Source organism: Plodia interpunctella, chromosome 11 (assembly GCF_027563975.2).
Source record: "Plodia interpunctella isolate USDA-ARS_2022_Savannah chromosome 11, ilPloInte3.2, whole genome shotgun sequence".
In the NCBI taxonomy this organism is placed as follows: domain Eukaryota; kingdom Metazoa; phylum Arthropoda; class Insecta; order Lepidoptera; family Pyralidae; genus Plodia; species Plodia interpunctella.
The window spans coordinates 829,307-846,704 of record NC_071304.1 but is presented as its reverse complement, the minus strand read 5'-3'; the positions used below and the strand labels follow the sequence as shown (position 1 = coordinate 846,704).

The 17,398-nt window shown below is 35.9% G+C and overlaps 1 protein-coding gene across 2 annotated transcripts in view; it reads left to right on the top strand.

The window, feature by feature from the left end:
- Positions 1-17,398, top strand: part of LOC128673537 (chorion peroxidase-like) — a 47,453-nt gene that overhangs the window by 27,863 nt on the left and 2,192 nt on the right. For both annotated transcript variants that reach the window (XM_053751457.2, XM_053751458.2), the window contains exons 4-11: positions 11,940-12,068; positions 12,288-12,449; positions 13,361-13,538; positions 14,723-14,942; positions 15,588-15,765; positions 16,171-16,298; positions 16,634-16,816; positions 16,932-17,391. In XM_053751457.2, the coding sequence (XP_053607432.1) occupies positions 11,940-12,068; positions 12,288-12,449; positions 13,361-13,538; positions 14,723-14,942; positions 15,588-15,765; positions 16,171-16,298; positions 16,634-16,816; positions 16,932-17,391 (1,638 nt within the window). The remainder of the gene's footprint in view (positions 1-11,939; positions 12,069-12,287; positions 12,450-13,360; positions 13,539-14,722; positions 14,943-15,587; positions 15,766-16,170; positions 16,299-16,633; positions 16,817-16,931; positions 17,392-17,398) is intronic.

Sequence of the window (17,398 nt, the reverse complement as noted above, 5' to 3'; positions counted from 1 at the left end):
TCGGGATCTTGCGACCTTGTAACCATTCTAAAAAACTCCCGTATCTTTACCCAACCAATACGAGTCATTGGTTGCTAGATGTTCGACGACCTCAGTGGCGCAGTGGTAAAGTTCTTGCCACTGAACCGAGAGGTCCCGGGTTCGATCCCCGGTCGGGTCAAGATGAAAAATGATCTTTTTCTGATTGGCCCGGGTCTTGGATGTTTATCTATATATATGTATTTGTTATAAAATATAGTATCGTTGAGTTAGTATCCCATAACACAAGTCTCGAACTTACTTTGGGGCTAGCTCAATCTGTGATTTGTCCTAATATATATATTTAAAAAAAAAAAAAAAAAAGATGTTGTTACAGCCCTGCCTATACTCTTCTTATATTTTAACAATAGTATATGACGAACGGTGCATAGTAATGTTATATGTGAAATAGTAATGTTACAATAACACGTAGTGTGATTTCATAATATCATACTAGTTATATTTTTATTGATTTCAACACGCAATTGTATGAACACATGCTCATGTCAAAATTATAACACACACTACGGATGGAAAAATAGCGATTTATCATTTTTTGTTTCACACTTTTTCTACCAAAACAAATATTGATATAATTTGATTACACGATTTGACTGCACTGCAGTGAAACAATTTAATTTTAATAAATTTAGTTTTAAATAACATATTGACTAAATTTGAGACATATATATATATATTAATTTTATTTACGAAGCGTATTCAGATCAATTGATGCTAAAGAAAAGAAATTAGAATATTAAATAGTTTTGATATTGAATTTATTTGTAGTTACAGTTTTAGGGTTTCATAAATAAATGTGACGTCTATTGCTTAAACTTTTTATTTCGATTATACTATACATTTTTTATAAAATTACTTATGAATGAAAATCGTCTTGGTCGGAAATTATTCACATTTGTTTTGAAAGGTCAAATTTTAGATTAGGATAGTTTTTTCGGAAAATACATAATTTATGTTTGATTAGCCTTCCGCATACATACAATTAACTTTGCATAGGATTCATTTTAGAACATTCAGATCGTATTTTATATATTTATGCAGATTTCTTTGACTTTTAAAGTGCAAACATTGCAATTACGTCATGATAAATATATACAAGATACATAATTCAATAAAAATATAGTATATAATATATAATCTAAGATAAGTATTTTTGATTATATATTATATTGACAGTGTCAACGTTTTAAACGGACTTTTAAAATACAACGCCAAGATGTTTTCTCATAGATTTAAGTTCAACTTTCTTGTTAACACGCGACAGGTTAAAGATACCTGGAGACACAGAAGTCCACATAAAGATTAACAAGTTTCTTCCATTCGTCCGCTGCGGTGAAAACTTGCATGAAACGGGTGAAAGTATCGTAGAAGATCTCATGTTGATATATATAAATAGATAGTCTTTAATACACAGTGTTATAATAAACCTATAAACATGCGAAGCGGTAACCTTGGTTAGTTCCTTTATTCGTTGAATATTAACAGCTCTAAAATGTAGTAGTTTGTCGCGCCTATGACGAATGCGAAAACTACCTAACGAGCGTTATTTTTCGATGAGATCTACATGAAACATCGCGTAAAGGAACGACCTCCGTGGCCTAATGGTCACCATGCCGGACTGCTACACTGGAGGTCCCGGGTTCGAACCCCGGTCATGATGGAAAATAATCTATTTCAGATTGATCTGGGTCTTGGATGTTATAGAATATAGCATCGTTTAGTTTGTATCCATCCTGTAACACAAGTTTCGAACTTAGTTTGGGGCTAACTCAACGTGTGTGATTTGACACTATATACTTATTTCATCTATATTTTCATATACTATATTTTGTATACTACTTCTCTACCTCTCTTTGTCATCATCGCGTATTCCCTGCTGTATTGTATGCCATGACGCCCACAAGCCCGTTTTTAAAATAACCCTTAAAATTTCGAAGATTCGCCTGTGTTTTTGTGAAAGTCAACCCTCTTAGTGAATTTTATCTTCAAACGACGTTACCTTTATCTGTCAAAGGTTCTTAACGCTTTGTCACCTCGTATGGCATCTATATGATGGTGGATATAAGTAATCCTATCACAGTATGGACCACACAAGTCTATTTTAGATGTTTTAAATATGCTATACAAGATTACAATGAAGGATTTTAATACACATGCAACCTGGACTACAATTTCGATTATTCCACTAGGTAGGTTCCACGAGTACTGTATGTAACTTCAAGCTACTTATATGAATTAACAACACTGCAAATGCACCAACAAATGTATCGAAGCATAACCATTCACAGCGAAAGTCGGTAAAAGCTCCGGTGTGCAACCTGCAATCAAGTGAGAGTGACTTATTGTAAACTTATACACACATGTACAACACTTTCTATGGAACCTATAGTTGGTTATAATTAGATGCGTTATTATTGCTATTCCGGGCAAAATCAGTGTCAAATTTGACAGTGCAACTGACCCTATCAGAAATTGTTCTGATAGGGTCAGTTGCACTGTCAAATTTCACACTGATTTAGCACGGCGCGCCGCTGACGTTTAGATAAAATGGCGTACTTTACGTTTATCGGTCCACGTTGAAGTTAACATTAAAGTTTACGGTGTAACCCACCTTAAGTGACGTGGATCTCTATCTGATAAAACTATTTTGGTGTTTTTTTCTTTTATGTCCCGCGTTTGAAGAAATAATCTCGTAATGATCGTGACCGATCTGAGAAAATAGCGAGGTAAGGTCGTCGTTATAATGAAAATGTGTGAAGCTTCGAAAGCATACAAGGAACCCGTTTGTCCATATTGATAAGATGGTTGCAAGGAAATAAGGAAAGGTATTTATGAAACGGAGCTAATGGAAGAGTAGGTCAGGGTCAACCTCAAAGATCGTGCAGCGACCAGATTACGAATCTCATTTCTTTCTTTGAATGTTTTTCTCAACAGTGACAGTTCCGAAATGCCAGTAGTTTGTAGCTTTTTGAGAAATCCCAATCGCAATTTATATTAAAAATGTGAAAGTAAGTTTGTTACCTCTTCACGCTTTATCTACTCAACCAATCTTCTTGAATTTTTTTACATAAGTACATGTAATTTATACTATCAAATTCTGCAATATGATTTAAATAAAATATTTTTTAATAGTGATGCTAATTACTAATAGTCAAAATTTAAAATCATTGAAAGCCAAGTGATTTTAATTATAACTATATTTCACATATAATATTATTATATATACATATAATATATATTTCACATAAACCGATCTCACACCAATCGCAAATCTATTTGTATTTCTGCGATGAATTCATTACTTTTCTTGACATATAGTACCTATTGTGTATTTGTGGGTTAATAAACTTATCAATCTAATTGTTCCTTCGATTTCTCAACCGTTAAACAAGAACACAATGCACAGTACAAATTATTGCTAGTCTCAACATTTTCGAATTAGAGTTGACATACATACATATTATCACGTCTGTTTCCCACGGAGGAAGGTAGAAACTAGAGATTTCCCATCATAATTCTGACAAATCATACTCTCTCGCTTCCACTGTCCGCATCACTCTCTTCATGATAATTTTCGGATATAGGTTCTATAAAAGTTATCCGCGTTCCAATGAAATAATGCATGACATTTTAATTCTTTCTCTATGTCATCTTTGCGTGTTCCCTGTTGTATTCCGAGCTGTGATGCCGCGAAGTCCGGGACTGCGTCAAGAATAAACCATTAAATCCTAAATTTGAGCTCGGGTGTTTACTTGTTAACTGTTTCTATTCCAAAATCAAATTCTATTTAAACATGAAAACGTGACCGACAGACAGAAAGCCATACAGATAGACATCTCATCGTCATCCTAACCTAAGTATCCTAATCTTACTACTAATCCTAACGAATTATATCCTAAATGCGAATGAAAGTTTGTTTGTTTATTTGTTTGTTACCTCTTCACACGTTATCTACTCAATAAATCTTCTTGAAATTTCACCTGCGTATAGTTTGAAGTATGGAGAAGGAGTAGGTATTTTTTTCTTTCATCCAGAAATTTCTTTCATCCAGAAAAAACAACTGCTCCCGTGGGAAAATCACGTGGGCGAAGCGAGCAAAGATTTGTATGGATTAAGCTACCCATTCCTATAGAATCAACACTAAAACAATCACTCCTTTGTATATAAACTCGTAAAAAGTCGCTAATTTATGGATCGGTCAGTTCAAAGTTGAATGTTGAGTGAAAGTGAAAAAGAATAGTGCGTAACATTCCATAAGTGTGTGTCTGTTAATTTGTTACGCAACGTCCTGGCACTTTTTGTTTTGAAAGCTGGGAGGATACAGGTTTTCGGTAGAAAGTAGTCGAGACGAAACTACTTTCGTGAAAAGTATGAAAGATGGATATATGACAAGATTTTTTTTATAAAAATGTAATTTTTGTTCATTTTTATTGCCGTCAGAGAGATCTTGTGGCATTTAACGCCTGACCTATGTCCGTGAGTCCCATGAGTTCCCTCGTTGGGAGCCGATCCTGGGTGCAACATCAGGTCATGCTTAACATAATAATGCATGAAAACTGAAGCGACGTGGGAAATTTGAACACTGTAGGACAACAGGAAATAGGAGAAATCTAACTTGCAAGATTTGATTACAGACATGCAGCCATCAATAATCGGTCGCAGGTGAAATTAAATAAAAAGATTGTTAAAACAATTACGTAGTTTAGCATATTACACTAAAAAAATTGATAAAAATAAATGTCATTTTTGCTACAAATCAATAATTTTAACACCTTATTATCGTGTTGGTGTCAGTCATAACACTTACGACATCCAAAATGGCGACGCCGTGGGAAACCGCGCTTCCTACTCTATTCACAGTCTTCTTCTGATTACAGGGACTGTATCATATAATAACTACAAACGCTAGTAGTTTGTAGCTTTGGTAAATAATATTTAATTTATAATGAAGGCCTAATTTCTGAAAAAATAATTCGGATTTTTTGATTTTAAGTTAGATGTGTCTAGTTTTCTATTCTAAAGAGATAAATAATATATAGAAACGACTATTTTTCAATTTATCAAAATATTAAATTTACTTTGGTCCGGCTACTTCCAAGTACTACAAGTACTTAATATACTTAATTGTAAATAACTGAAACAAATTATTTCCATCAGTCTTACCAGTAAAACTAAATTTACTATTGTTACATCATCACTCCGGCAACATATCAAATTTTAACTATTTAATCTACATATTTTTTATATTTTACTTATGTAGAATTACAAGAGCAAATTGTTATTTTTTTCTTTTTACGGAATCAAAGACGTCAACGCGTAATACAAAACCAAAATTATAATTGAAAGTCTATCTGTCAGTCTAGGTTTCTAGGCTTAACCGTTGTGTTGATTTTAATGGAATTTGAAACAGATATAGTTCATGACCGGAGGTCAAACATAGTCTAGCGCGAGCGGAACTGCGGGCAACTGGTAATTTAGTATTTTTTAAAACTTATCTTAGAAAAAAGTGTACGAAAATAAAGTTTGTGTTTAAGTATGTGCCAGAAAGAATTTCCTTTAATCAACACTTGTTTGTCAATTAGCAAAGGCATTCATCAACAATTGAACGGATGAACATTTTCAAAACAAAACAATATACTCCACAGTTATTTAGTTAAACAAGTAGCTTGTAATGATCATTAAGCATTTGAAGCATATTATAAACTAGATATTGCCCGGGGCTTCGCTCCCATGGGAATTATTAATTAGATAAAATATAGCCTATAGCAATCCCGGATAATGTGCCTTTCTTATGGTGAAAGAATTTTTGAAATCGATTCGGTAGTTTCGGAGATTACCCGCCTCAAACATACAAAATAATAGTCTATATAACAAACTCTGAAGCTGTAAACTCTCTCCTGTAATAGTAGTTTTCATAGTCCACATTTTTTTTTTAAGATTCCTATATAAAACATGTTATATGAATGTGATCGAGCACTGATAGAAAAATACGTTGTGTGTATGTTTGTTACTATTTCACGCAAAATCTACTGGACCGATTGTTATGAAATTTGGTACACGGGTAGAATATAACCTGGAATAACACTTTTTATCCCGAAATTCACACGGGAGTGAAGCCCCGGGGTGCATCTAGTAAAATATACTTATATAAAACACGGTTAACCACACAAAAAATGTGAGAATTGGGCGGACCAATTCTCCCTCGCATATGTAGTGGTGTGTCCAGTGGTCGCATACGCACTACGAACTTATTGGCAACCATTTTGTAGTTTCTTAGTAATTTATGAGATTATCAGCAATATAATAAAACAACAACTATTCTATCAATTGCAATCAATCAAACGCAACGCAACATCACGTTGCGCATCGGCAATCGGCGTATTTTTGCGTAAACAAAGTGAATTTACTAAAAACAACTATGATTTGTGGTGATCGTGACATCGCTGGCACAGTTTTTGCTCTTATTTTAACAAACATAAAGATATTGTTAATGTCAAGCGTATAGTTTCATAAAACTAATATTTTCAATACTTCTTTTTGGGATAAATAATTTAGTTCAACGACATATTTTGCATTTGTGAATAGTTTATCAACCGGGAACTGCTCAGTGTCACAAGCAAAAGACACACCCCGTATATTCCCTCGAGTCTCTGAGAGTGATTCTAATACAAATACAACCTTAATTTATTACAATCAATTCACACATAGAAAGCACACGTAATTATTACACACGTAATAAAGCATAACAGACGATTTACAACATCAACTATGAATTTTTTTACAACACTAGCAATTTAAATTGGCGTCTTTTCATCGAACGAATATAAAAATAAGTTGTATTTAAAAAAACAATTTCAGTACAGTCTCCCTTCAATGAAGCCATATTCTATGAGAGCTAATTAAAACCGTTAATGTTTTAATCGTAACGGTGTCACACGCCATCTAACAATTGACCTACAAAAAGTTATCGTAACTGTCAAATTGCAGATATCGTTTAGCCAACCCTTAAATGTAAATCGATCGGTTCCAAATCGAATCGGTTAATATAGAAGCAATGGTTTGGCGCCCGTGTTTGTCAACAGGCTTTTTTTTCCATTGCGAAATGAACCAAAATAAAGTTGCTATGGAAGTTTGTGCGAAAACATGCATTGTTCACGATCGTCAGTCAGTTCGGATGAAATCACGCTGATGTAACTCGATTCTGACTACGCTATATCGAGCGGTGGATTCTATAGAATGATTACAGTTATCGCGCTTAGTTGATTTTACAATGACGTAACAAGAAGCAAAAGATTTTTATATCACTACCTGTAGACTTAGTTTTTTTTTTCTTTACTCATTTTTAGTTTATTCTCTACCACTTGTTGTTCTTCACAGGAGAGTAGTGTGTAAAAAAATGTTCAACTTGTTTTACTTATAGTACTTCAATTTTATTTGTGAGGACCGGTTATTAGCTTTTTTTATTTTTAAATGTTTACCTATTGTTATTTTAATAGCTGTTGGTCTTCCCTTATTAAAATAAAATAAAAAAATGAAAATTAAAAATAATTCCAAGTATAACAACATGCAAATTTTAATGAACCTTTATTGACATCCTGCATTAGCTGTAAGCTTACGTTCATTTATAGGGACAATTTTAAAAGATATAGAATATTCATCAAATTGTAAGTCCTAGAATGTTATTGTTTATGGAAGAAATGGTAAGTAATTGAAAACTTCAAGTAGGTAGTTAGCATAACGAATCGACCAGTGCATCTAGGTTTAAGAATTTAGTAATATAACGCATTACAAAGCATAAGCGCTCCAACGCTTCTATAGCTTCTTGACTGAGGATACAACCTTAGGTGCTGAGAGAGAGAGAGATAGTAAAGGTGAATAAATACGAAAACAATCTTATATGTATCTGCAATGCCCTCCCACGGGATACGAACACAATCTACAAATAAAAACGAAAGAAAGCGATCACTAAATCATGTAGACAGATTGATGATTGAATGGCAACATAATTGAGTAGTTGACTTCTCATCGCTCCATATTCTGTATAAACGACATCGAAAAGAAGTGGTAGTATTTGAACGAAGACAGCGATCCCCCCTCAACAGTTGCGCGCGTCCGCGATGGCGGACACACGTGCACTGACTCCCGCGCGCGCCAAATTCAAACTCAGAACGTTCTAGTCATTCCAAATTTTAAATTTAAGAAAAAGACTATAATGTGACCACTTCTTACTGACCAGTGACATGTGAAGACATGACCAAGTGTATGACGAATGCTGACTTGACAGTGTTTGACGGAGTGTGACTGACGGTGACTAGACTAATGGATTGACTAACTGACTATCGGGAGCGGTGAAGCAGGTGCGTATTTAGATATTAATTTAGTAATAAAATAATGTAGAATCTCTCTCTCTCTCTCTTATAAAAAATCTCTCTCTCTTATCTGAGCATTTTACCTGCCCTTTTCACAGACGTTGAGCGTCAGGGTCCTACATAACTATTATTTCAATGACAATTCATTTACAATGTAATGAAAAGCTTCTAGGAAAGTAACAGCTTTTAAGTAAAATAAAAATTGACTTATTTTTAGCCGCTTATAAATATGTTTATAAATGGAAAAGTATGTATGGATAACTCCGACACGATCAATCTACGTTCCCCAAACTGTATTTTTTTCTCTTTATTTGTCATTTTCATGAAATTCGGTTCACGAATAGAGCTGGTGCCTGGAATAGCATAAATGCTACTCTGTTCCCGTCAAAAACATTGATTGAACCTTGGAGCCTTGCATTTCAATAGTCTATGATTTTTTTTTAAATTAATAATTGTGGAAAGGAAATTTCATATTTGTACGTTTTTCTGCAAAAACTCCACACTTTTAAAAACCATTTTTGCAAATGTTTGTACTAAATAAGTCTAAACCTTGACTGACATGAATCATAATGAGTAGACTACACTGCTTGCTAGCCGTAAAATTATTTTTAATTTATCAAATTGCATAAATTTAACGACCATGCAGTTAATTACCTACTCAATGTGTGCAAATTGATATTTTTATGAAGTTTTATTTTAAATTAATATGCAAAGTAGGTACATACTTTCAATTACTTATTTTGTAAGCTGACTGCGCACGCAACTACATTTGCGTGCAGTTAAATAAGTACATTTTTTCTTGGGCCTAAACCATCACAATTTATTAATTTAATAAAAAATAGACTACATTATTTTATTTTCATTATATCTGATTTGAATAAATTTAAAGCACGCGTATTTAATGCCCAATACGTATCCAGCCCGTGCACAGCTAAATTGTATGAAAATTTTGCGTGCGTGTACTTGCATGCGTTACAATTCGTACAACCGCGCAGCAAGAATGCACAGGAACCCGGAGTGCACGGGCCTTTGCGTACGAATTATAGACATAATGGAGTGGAAACATTATAATTTAAATATTATAATATGTATATAATTTACATTGCTTTTAATTAATTGATAAGGTAAAACGTAATTAAATCTTAAATAAATCGTTTATAACTAAACTTAAACTAATTAAAAAAAGAACAACTAAATTAACCTAAAATTAAAACTACTAAAAGTATAATTATAAAATTAATTTACGTAAAAAAAATATCTTAAATCGTCATCGTCATGCGGTTTCATTCAGAAATAAAAGTTGACATGTCGTTAACTCATGAACTTTGTATAGAATCCTATTCTCGATCAAGTATGTTTAAGTCACGTTCACAATTGTATAACACTTTGCCATCCTCTATACTTTAACATATATCATACTTATTATTACATGACAATAAGTACATAAACATGTAATACAGACGCGAGTGACGGTGAAAGTGCCACTTTCTCGTAGTATCGACGGCCAATAGCGACGGATCGATATAAATATAGCTAGATAGCTTGACGAAGCTAAAATCTTCAGAATTAATGGCATTCATACTTCTTTACTACTTAATTATTTACTAAATATTTTATTGAAATAAAATAATAAAACTAATTGTAACGAAATAAATACAATTAAAATTAAATAAAAAGATGATAACAGGGATTAATGAACAATGGTGTCTCTCTCGAATGTTTTCACCAATTAACCTTGATTTTGAAATTTTGGAAATTTGGCACATTTGTAGACTATAAGCTACCTAAATAGCGAATGAAGTTGAATTTGACTCCATTAAAAATATATTTACCAAAACAAGTATGACAAAAAGTAGGTAACTATGATAAAATGAGCTATTTTCAAACATTCAGTCGATCAGAAATTTTATTAAAGTTTCAAAAGGCTAGGCTTTATACAGAAACTTTTTTAGACAAATTTCACTTACAACTTTTTAAACAAACAAAAAATACTTTATCAAATTCACGGAGCAAAGGCTATAAATAGAATGAAATAACTGGCTACAGTAAATTATGTCAGCGACTGCATCGCACGAAAGTAAACGCTTTCTATAACACATCAAGTTAACATGGATGTGAACACTAATTTGTATACCATGGTTATTGCTTTTTAATTAACACATTAGATAAATTTTATGGCTTTGCATTAGTAAGTAATAAACTCGGTCATTTATCATGTTATCCAATATTAATATAATGTTGCAGAGAAATCATAAATAACTAACGTTTGGCCGCCGTTTCGCCCTCGTGAATTTCCTACGGGATCATTTCTTCCGGGATAGAAAATAGCCTAAGTCCTTTTCCGTAATTCTAACAATATGTAATATTTCAGGACGATTGATTGAATAAATAAAGCGTGAAGAGGTAACAAATAAACTTACTTTCGCTTCTATATTACTAACTGCGCCCCGGGGATTAGCTCCCGTGAGAATTTCGTGATAAGTATTCGCATTTCGCATATAATATTAGCAGGATTAGTTAGGATACGTATAGAACAGTAGGAAATAAGCAAAATTATCATTTAATAATGCACGCAATCGCATGATAAGACTGTTGTAAAAGAATGCGGCACTTTATGAATTAATTAGCTTAATTTGGCGGGAAACATGGGAACAATGCTACGATGATTAAATAACTCCAGAATTTGAAAATTGCTGATGCAACTTTTAGGCAATTTTATTGAAAGTCTTCTTATTTAATTGGTAATTAAAATCCACGAATATATGGTACGATATATCACACATCTTTCATCTCTTTTCCCCGCAATCTGTGGAAGTGTCGTCGTGGAATGAAACGGAAGTGCGTGAGTGAAACTGAGCTCTATTATAGAATCATATGCATGGATTTAGTAAGTACTTCCTACTAATTCCATGATCAGATGTTAAATATACATACCCTATCCTATACTATCTCAACATTGGTGTGATAGGTCGTGGATATTCTGTCTAAAATGTATGTCTGTCTAAACTGTCTGTCATATTGGTGAAGTCTGTTGCATCCGTGTTGATCAAACTGGTTATGTTTGTCATAATCTTAAATCTGAGATTCAAAGCTATTTTAACAAGCATTTTCACTTTCCCTAAACATCGGAACATTATGTAAAAATATTCAAATCCATATTGACGTTAAAATCGAAAGTTGTAGCGCATTATTAAAATGTTGATGAAAAAGTTTGATGTTTATCTTTTTAGTGGAAGAGAAACCTTATGTTCACATTTTTATTTTACTAGATTTTGTCCGCAGCTACGTCCGCGTGGATTTGAAACAAACATTATTTTTATACAAACTTTCATCTTTTACCATATTATAGTCATTGGCAGTGGGTTTTAAAAAAAATTCATATATATATTTGAACCAGTTCATCAAAATCGATAATGCGGTTTAACCGTGAAGGCGAAACCGACCGACCGACAGACGACTTTCGCATTTATACCTAATTGAAATTTTAAAAAATTAATTGAAATTTTAAAAATTTTTGCGTTTTATTACCAGTGTTGGAGATGGCCTGCAAGGTCGCACCGAGGAAGATCAGTTCCCGTCGGCCAGCGCACTGCGCCAGTCGCCGCTGCTGGAGCACTGTCCTCTCCGGAAGACGACCAAATGCCCGCCTGCTTCCAAAAGGTACTTCCAGACTGATATTAACTCTTAAGCTAGGTGTGTAGACCTAGACAACTACCACTGCCATGCTCTCATGGAAGTCGTACGAAGCCTTGGCAGCTGACAGGCAGACGGATATCTGACACCAATGTTAGCAATAACACACTTGATAACAAACAAAAATCTAATTTGTCTGCTATATCGACGCGAAAAGAAGGAGAATGATCGTATTATATGGCGCAGATACCGAACCCACGACGGGACGTGCAACAACCTGAGCCGGTCGCGATGGGGCTCCACCATGACGCCAGTGCAACGCTTCCTGCAGCCATCCTACGCGGACGGCATCCAGGCCCCGCGCCGATCCGTGTTCGGGGGGAAGCTACCATCGGCCAGAGAGATCAGGTATATATCATAGCCAGCCCGCCACCACAACCACAAAAAATTTGAATCTACATGGTAGATGATAGTTAGATAGATAATAAACTTTATTCACCACCATTTCGACGACCTCGGTGGCGAAGTGGTAAAGTGCTTCCCTCTGAACCGAGAGGTCCCGGGTTCGATCCCCGGTCGGGTCATGATGGAAAATTATCTTTTTCTGATTGGCCCGGGTCTTGGATGTTTATCTATATATGTATTTGTTATAAAATATAGTATCGTTGAGTTAGTATCCCGTAGCACAAGTCTCGAACTTACTTTGGGGCTAACTCAATCTGTGTGATTTGTCCTAATATATTTATTTATTTTGTAAGTAAACACAATACATGGTATGGTATAAAACAAAGTCGCTTCGCGCTCTCTGTCCCTATGTATGCTCAGTTCTTTAAAACTACGCAACAGATTTTAATTCGGGTTTTTTAATAGATAGTTTGATTCGTAAGGTTTACGTGTATAAATTATTAGGTTTTACCCAAGCAAAGTCGCGATGGACCGCTAATAATAAAAAAATAAATTACTTTCACAAAGTATTCTACAGCATTTTAGATATATTCCATATTCTCCCATAGATGTCTTACGCTTACAAGGCGACTAAGATAAAATAAGCCTTGATAACTGATATGCAATAATATAATTTTCAATTAGGATTGAAATCAGGCTGATAACATCACATTCATAGCAGAATGTTCAAAATTCACATGTAAATTTACATGACGTTTTACTAATAGGGTGGATGTTTTTTGTTTAGTTATGGATACGAATAGCTCCTATATGAAAATGAGCGTTTGATCATTCAATTATATTCTAATTTAGGACGACCAACCTTTATTGTAAGAGTTGTTACATAAAGAAGTAATTGCCTTTTTCGTCCTCAGCTCCGTGGTCCACGAATCGAAGAACGTTGAGTCTCCAGGCATCACGCATCTGCTGATGCAGTGGGGGCAGTTCGTGGACCATGACGTCACATCGTCCTCCCAGACGAGGGGCTTCAACGGATCTGTTCCCCGGTGCTGCAAGGATGGAGGGAAAGGCTTCGTTTCTAAAGAGCATATGGTACTGAGGTTTTTCCACTTATAAAAACAGTTTGTATGAAAGTACGGGTCAACCACATTTGATCATCTACAGAATAATCGACTATAGTTTCAGTCTAACAATGTCAGTCTCAAGTTAGTTTTAATCAAATTAAGGTTTCGATTGTTGACTGTGGTAGAGATGGAGATTCGCTACGGTAGGTATAGTATATGTTGTCGTAGCAATGGCGTGTGGTTCCGCCCTAGAATAGGTTCATCACTCCATAGAATCCCGTGGACGTAGTATGATGACTAAGTGACCCAGGGCTAAGGGATAAGAGCAATCTTGGTAGCTGATAGGCTACAATATAATTCCCAAGGACGTCAGGTAAGCGGCTGATTGTAAAATGAAAGCCGAATCTTCAGATCAGGATTATTTTTATGTAAAAAAATCTGCTTACTGTAAATCTGATGACGCCTGACGAAGCTAGCAGCAGAGCAAGAAATGTCTTCTATCTAAAAAAAATGCTATTTCATGCATCGCGTAACGGTTGAATAACGAATACATCATTTAATAAAATTCATTACTTTTTTGCAAGAAGTCATAATCATGGTGACATTGTGCAACTACTCCTCATCAAAATTGCTAATGTCTAAATATGGTAGTCTCAATCTCTGAGATCAATCATTAATCAAACTTTCTACATCGATTAAACTGTATTTGAAAGTCTGTATACAAGACTGTAATTTATTGGTACTTTTGAAATATATCCGTGAAGATCGCAATAGCTCAGTGAACTTGCAACAATGATAACAAATATTATTGACTTGAATGTTAATTTCTAACGAATCTTTTTTAAAACGATGACAATAAGAGGTTCATTTATAAATTTACCAATAAAAAAACCGGTGAAGAAAGTAATCTTGAAGAAACCTACATTCGGCAAATCTAGTGCCAAGAAAGTTGGTCTTTGTTCCACTACACGTAATGACTGCGACCCTCAGCCATGAGGAATATGACGGCTATGAAGAATTATTTTTACACCCGCCGCAAAAATATATTACAAATTTTACATGACTATGTTGCGATCGACAAAGTATGTCGTGCCTGAATTGATGCATTTGACATCCAAGTACATTTATTGTGTGTATTTCAGCCATGATTTGATGTCAGAAGTATTGTAAATCTTTTAATTTATCATGTGTAACTAATACATTACTCCATAGCATCCGGAATGTTTCCCCATCGAGGTACAGCCATCAGACCCATTCTACGGTCCGCGCGGTGTCCGCTGTCTGGACTTCGTAAGGTCCTCGCCGGCGCCTCGCGACGACTGCGCGTTGGGCTGGAGGGAGCAGCTCAATCAGGTGTCCGCGTATATTGATGGGTCGCCGATTTATGGCAGTTCCGCGCGGCAGTCGGACAAGCTACGGCTGCTTAGGAATGGTAAGATAAATTCTCATTTCGACAACGAAATTACGAAATTCGATTTGAGTTTGTTAAAAACTTGTAAAGTTCTTTGTGAGTGTCACATGTCACACGAGTCACTGAATGGTTGGTTAGTGCGAGGTTTCCTGACCAGAATCTATAGGTATGGTTTTTACATTACATCGAATTGCATTGTTGGCAAATTTTGTACTCGCTGTTAATTGATGTTTATGTATTTCAGTAATGTACATCTTATTGTATGTAAACACTTTAAGTTAAATAAATAAAAATGACGCGAAAGTATGCCTCTGCCACACTTTCATGGTTAATTAAGTACATGTTACTCCTTGTGGGTAGCGCTTTTGTGCTCTGTGCCACACAAAATCATGTTGATTTTTTTGGTTAATATTGTAATTATCTTTTGTGTTACGAAATTACGATCTATTTGTTGAGGACCGTAGATAAACTATCATAAAATATGCACAGGGTATGGAGATAAAACATCACTTGTTTATTTCTATAATAATAAATACATTAAATCATTACAACAATTGTACCATCTCAGAAATAACAACCAACTGTCATGACAAACATTTTTCTCTTTTTAGTTGTCATGTTCTAGAGATTAAAACTCTTTACTCTAATACAATTTAACTCTTCTAGGAATGCTACAATACGGCCGGGTCCAGCAACGCCGGCCCGTGCTGCCGCCGGAGCGGCGCGACGAGCTGTGCCGAGGCGGCGCCGTGTCCACGGAGTGCTTCAAGTCTGGAGACGCGCGCGTCAACGAACAGCCGGGTCTCGTGGCGCTCCATATCGTCTGGCTGAGGCAGCATAACAGGTGCTTGAGCTTGCTTCGGATAAACGAAAATATCGTGAGGAAATCCTCGTTTACCATTTACTACTTGCCACTTGATTGCCGTAGTTATCTCAAATGCTTATAAGCGACTTAAATGAAATGAAAAAAAAACAGTGTTCACCTTTTTAGTCTTCAGTTTTACTTGAGGTAGACTTTAATAGAAAAGCTGTCTGCAAGGGTACCTCTCCTGTGTTACTCTCCTGTATTTCTGCCAAACGCTGCCAAACGGCAGTGCTTGCATTGTTGTGTTCCAATTTGAAGGGTGAGAGAGGCGGTGTGATTACAGGGTATAGTGGCAAAAGATCCTCGGCCACAAAGTTGTCGACGCGCGTTAGACACCCCTGGTAAACCTGTTTGCCTGCTTGGTAATTTAAATAAATGTTTTAGGATGGCTCAAGAACTGGCACATCTAAACCCGCACTGGAGCGACGAGAAGATCTACCAGGAGACACGGAAGATAGTTGGAGCTATGGTTCAGCACATCACTTACAAGGAATTCCTGCCCATCGTTCTAGGTAGGTCAAAATTTTAAATACCTAGCTTTATACGCACGGCTTCGCTCGCGTGAATTTCCCACAGGAACTGTGCTGCTGCAGCTAAGGATACCGATGTAGCTACATCAGCTGTGCCTCTAGCACTTGTGCAAGAATATATCATTATGCCAATTAGGTAGCTGTCTGAAATGCTGTGCCAACAAATATACTATTATTTAGTACATCACCATGACGAATTTGTGGACGAAATAAGAGTCATAGCATAGTTATTCCAACGATAGTAAAAGTTCTAGGTATGAAATCTGACCTGATGACTGACTCGGCATTGATTGAAGACAAAATATACTTCATTTCAGGCGCCGAAGTCATGAGGCTCTTTGACCTGGAGCCTCTGAAGAAGGGTTTCTACAAAAACTACAACCTCAAAGTTAACCCCAGCCCCGCCTCCTCCTTCGCCTCAGCCGCCTTCCGGTTCGGACACAGCCTCGTCCAGGGATCCTTGATGCGGTTCGACCGGTTTCATAGACCGATGAAGAATAGTGAGTAAAGATCATCATTTCAGAGTAATGCTCGCTCGCTCGTAACATGTTAAGTCAAATGACACACGCGAAAACTTTCTTGAATATCATAACAGGGAATTACAAATTTTTTCAGACGTATCCCTCCATAACGAGCTGACAAATCCATCTAACATCTGGAGCATGGGAGCGGTAGACCGAGTCCTCCTAGGCATGGTGAACCAACCCATCCAAAAACGGGACGAATTCATAACGGAAGAACTGACTAACCATTTGTTCCAAACCCCTCATTTTGACTTTGGGATGGATTTAGCAGCGATCAACATTCAGAGAGGAAGAGACCATGGAGTAGCTCCTTATATATCATGGAGAGAGCCTTGTGGACTATCAGCTATTGAGGACTTTCAAGACCTTTTAAGAGTAATGCCAGCAAGGACAGCGAAGAAACTGCAAGCTCTGTACAGACATGTGGAAGACATAGACCTGTTCACTGGAGGCATGTCTGAGAGACCAGTTGTAGGTGGACTCGTAGGACCAACCTTTGCTTGCATCATTGCGCAACAATTCTCAAATTTGCGGAAGGGTGATCGGTTTTGGTAAGCA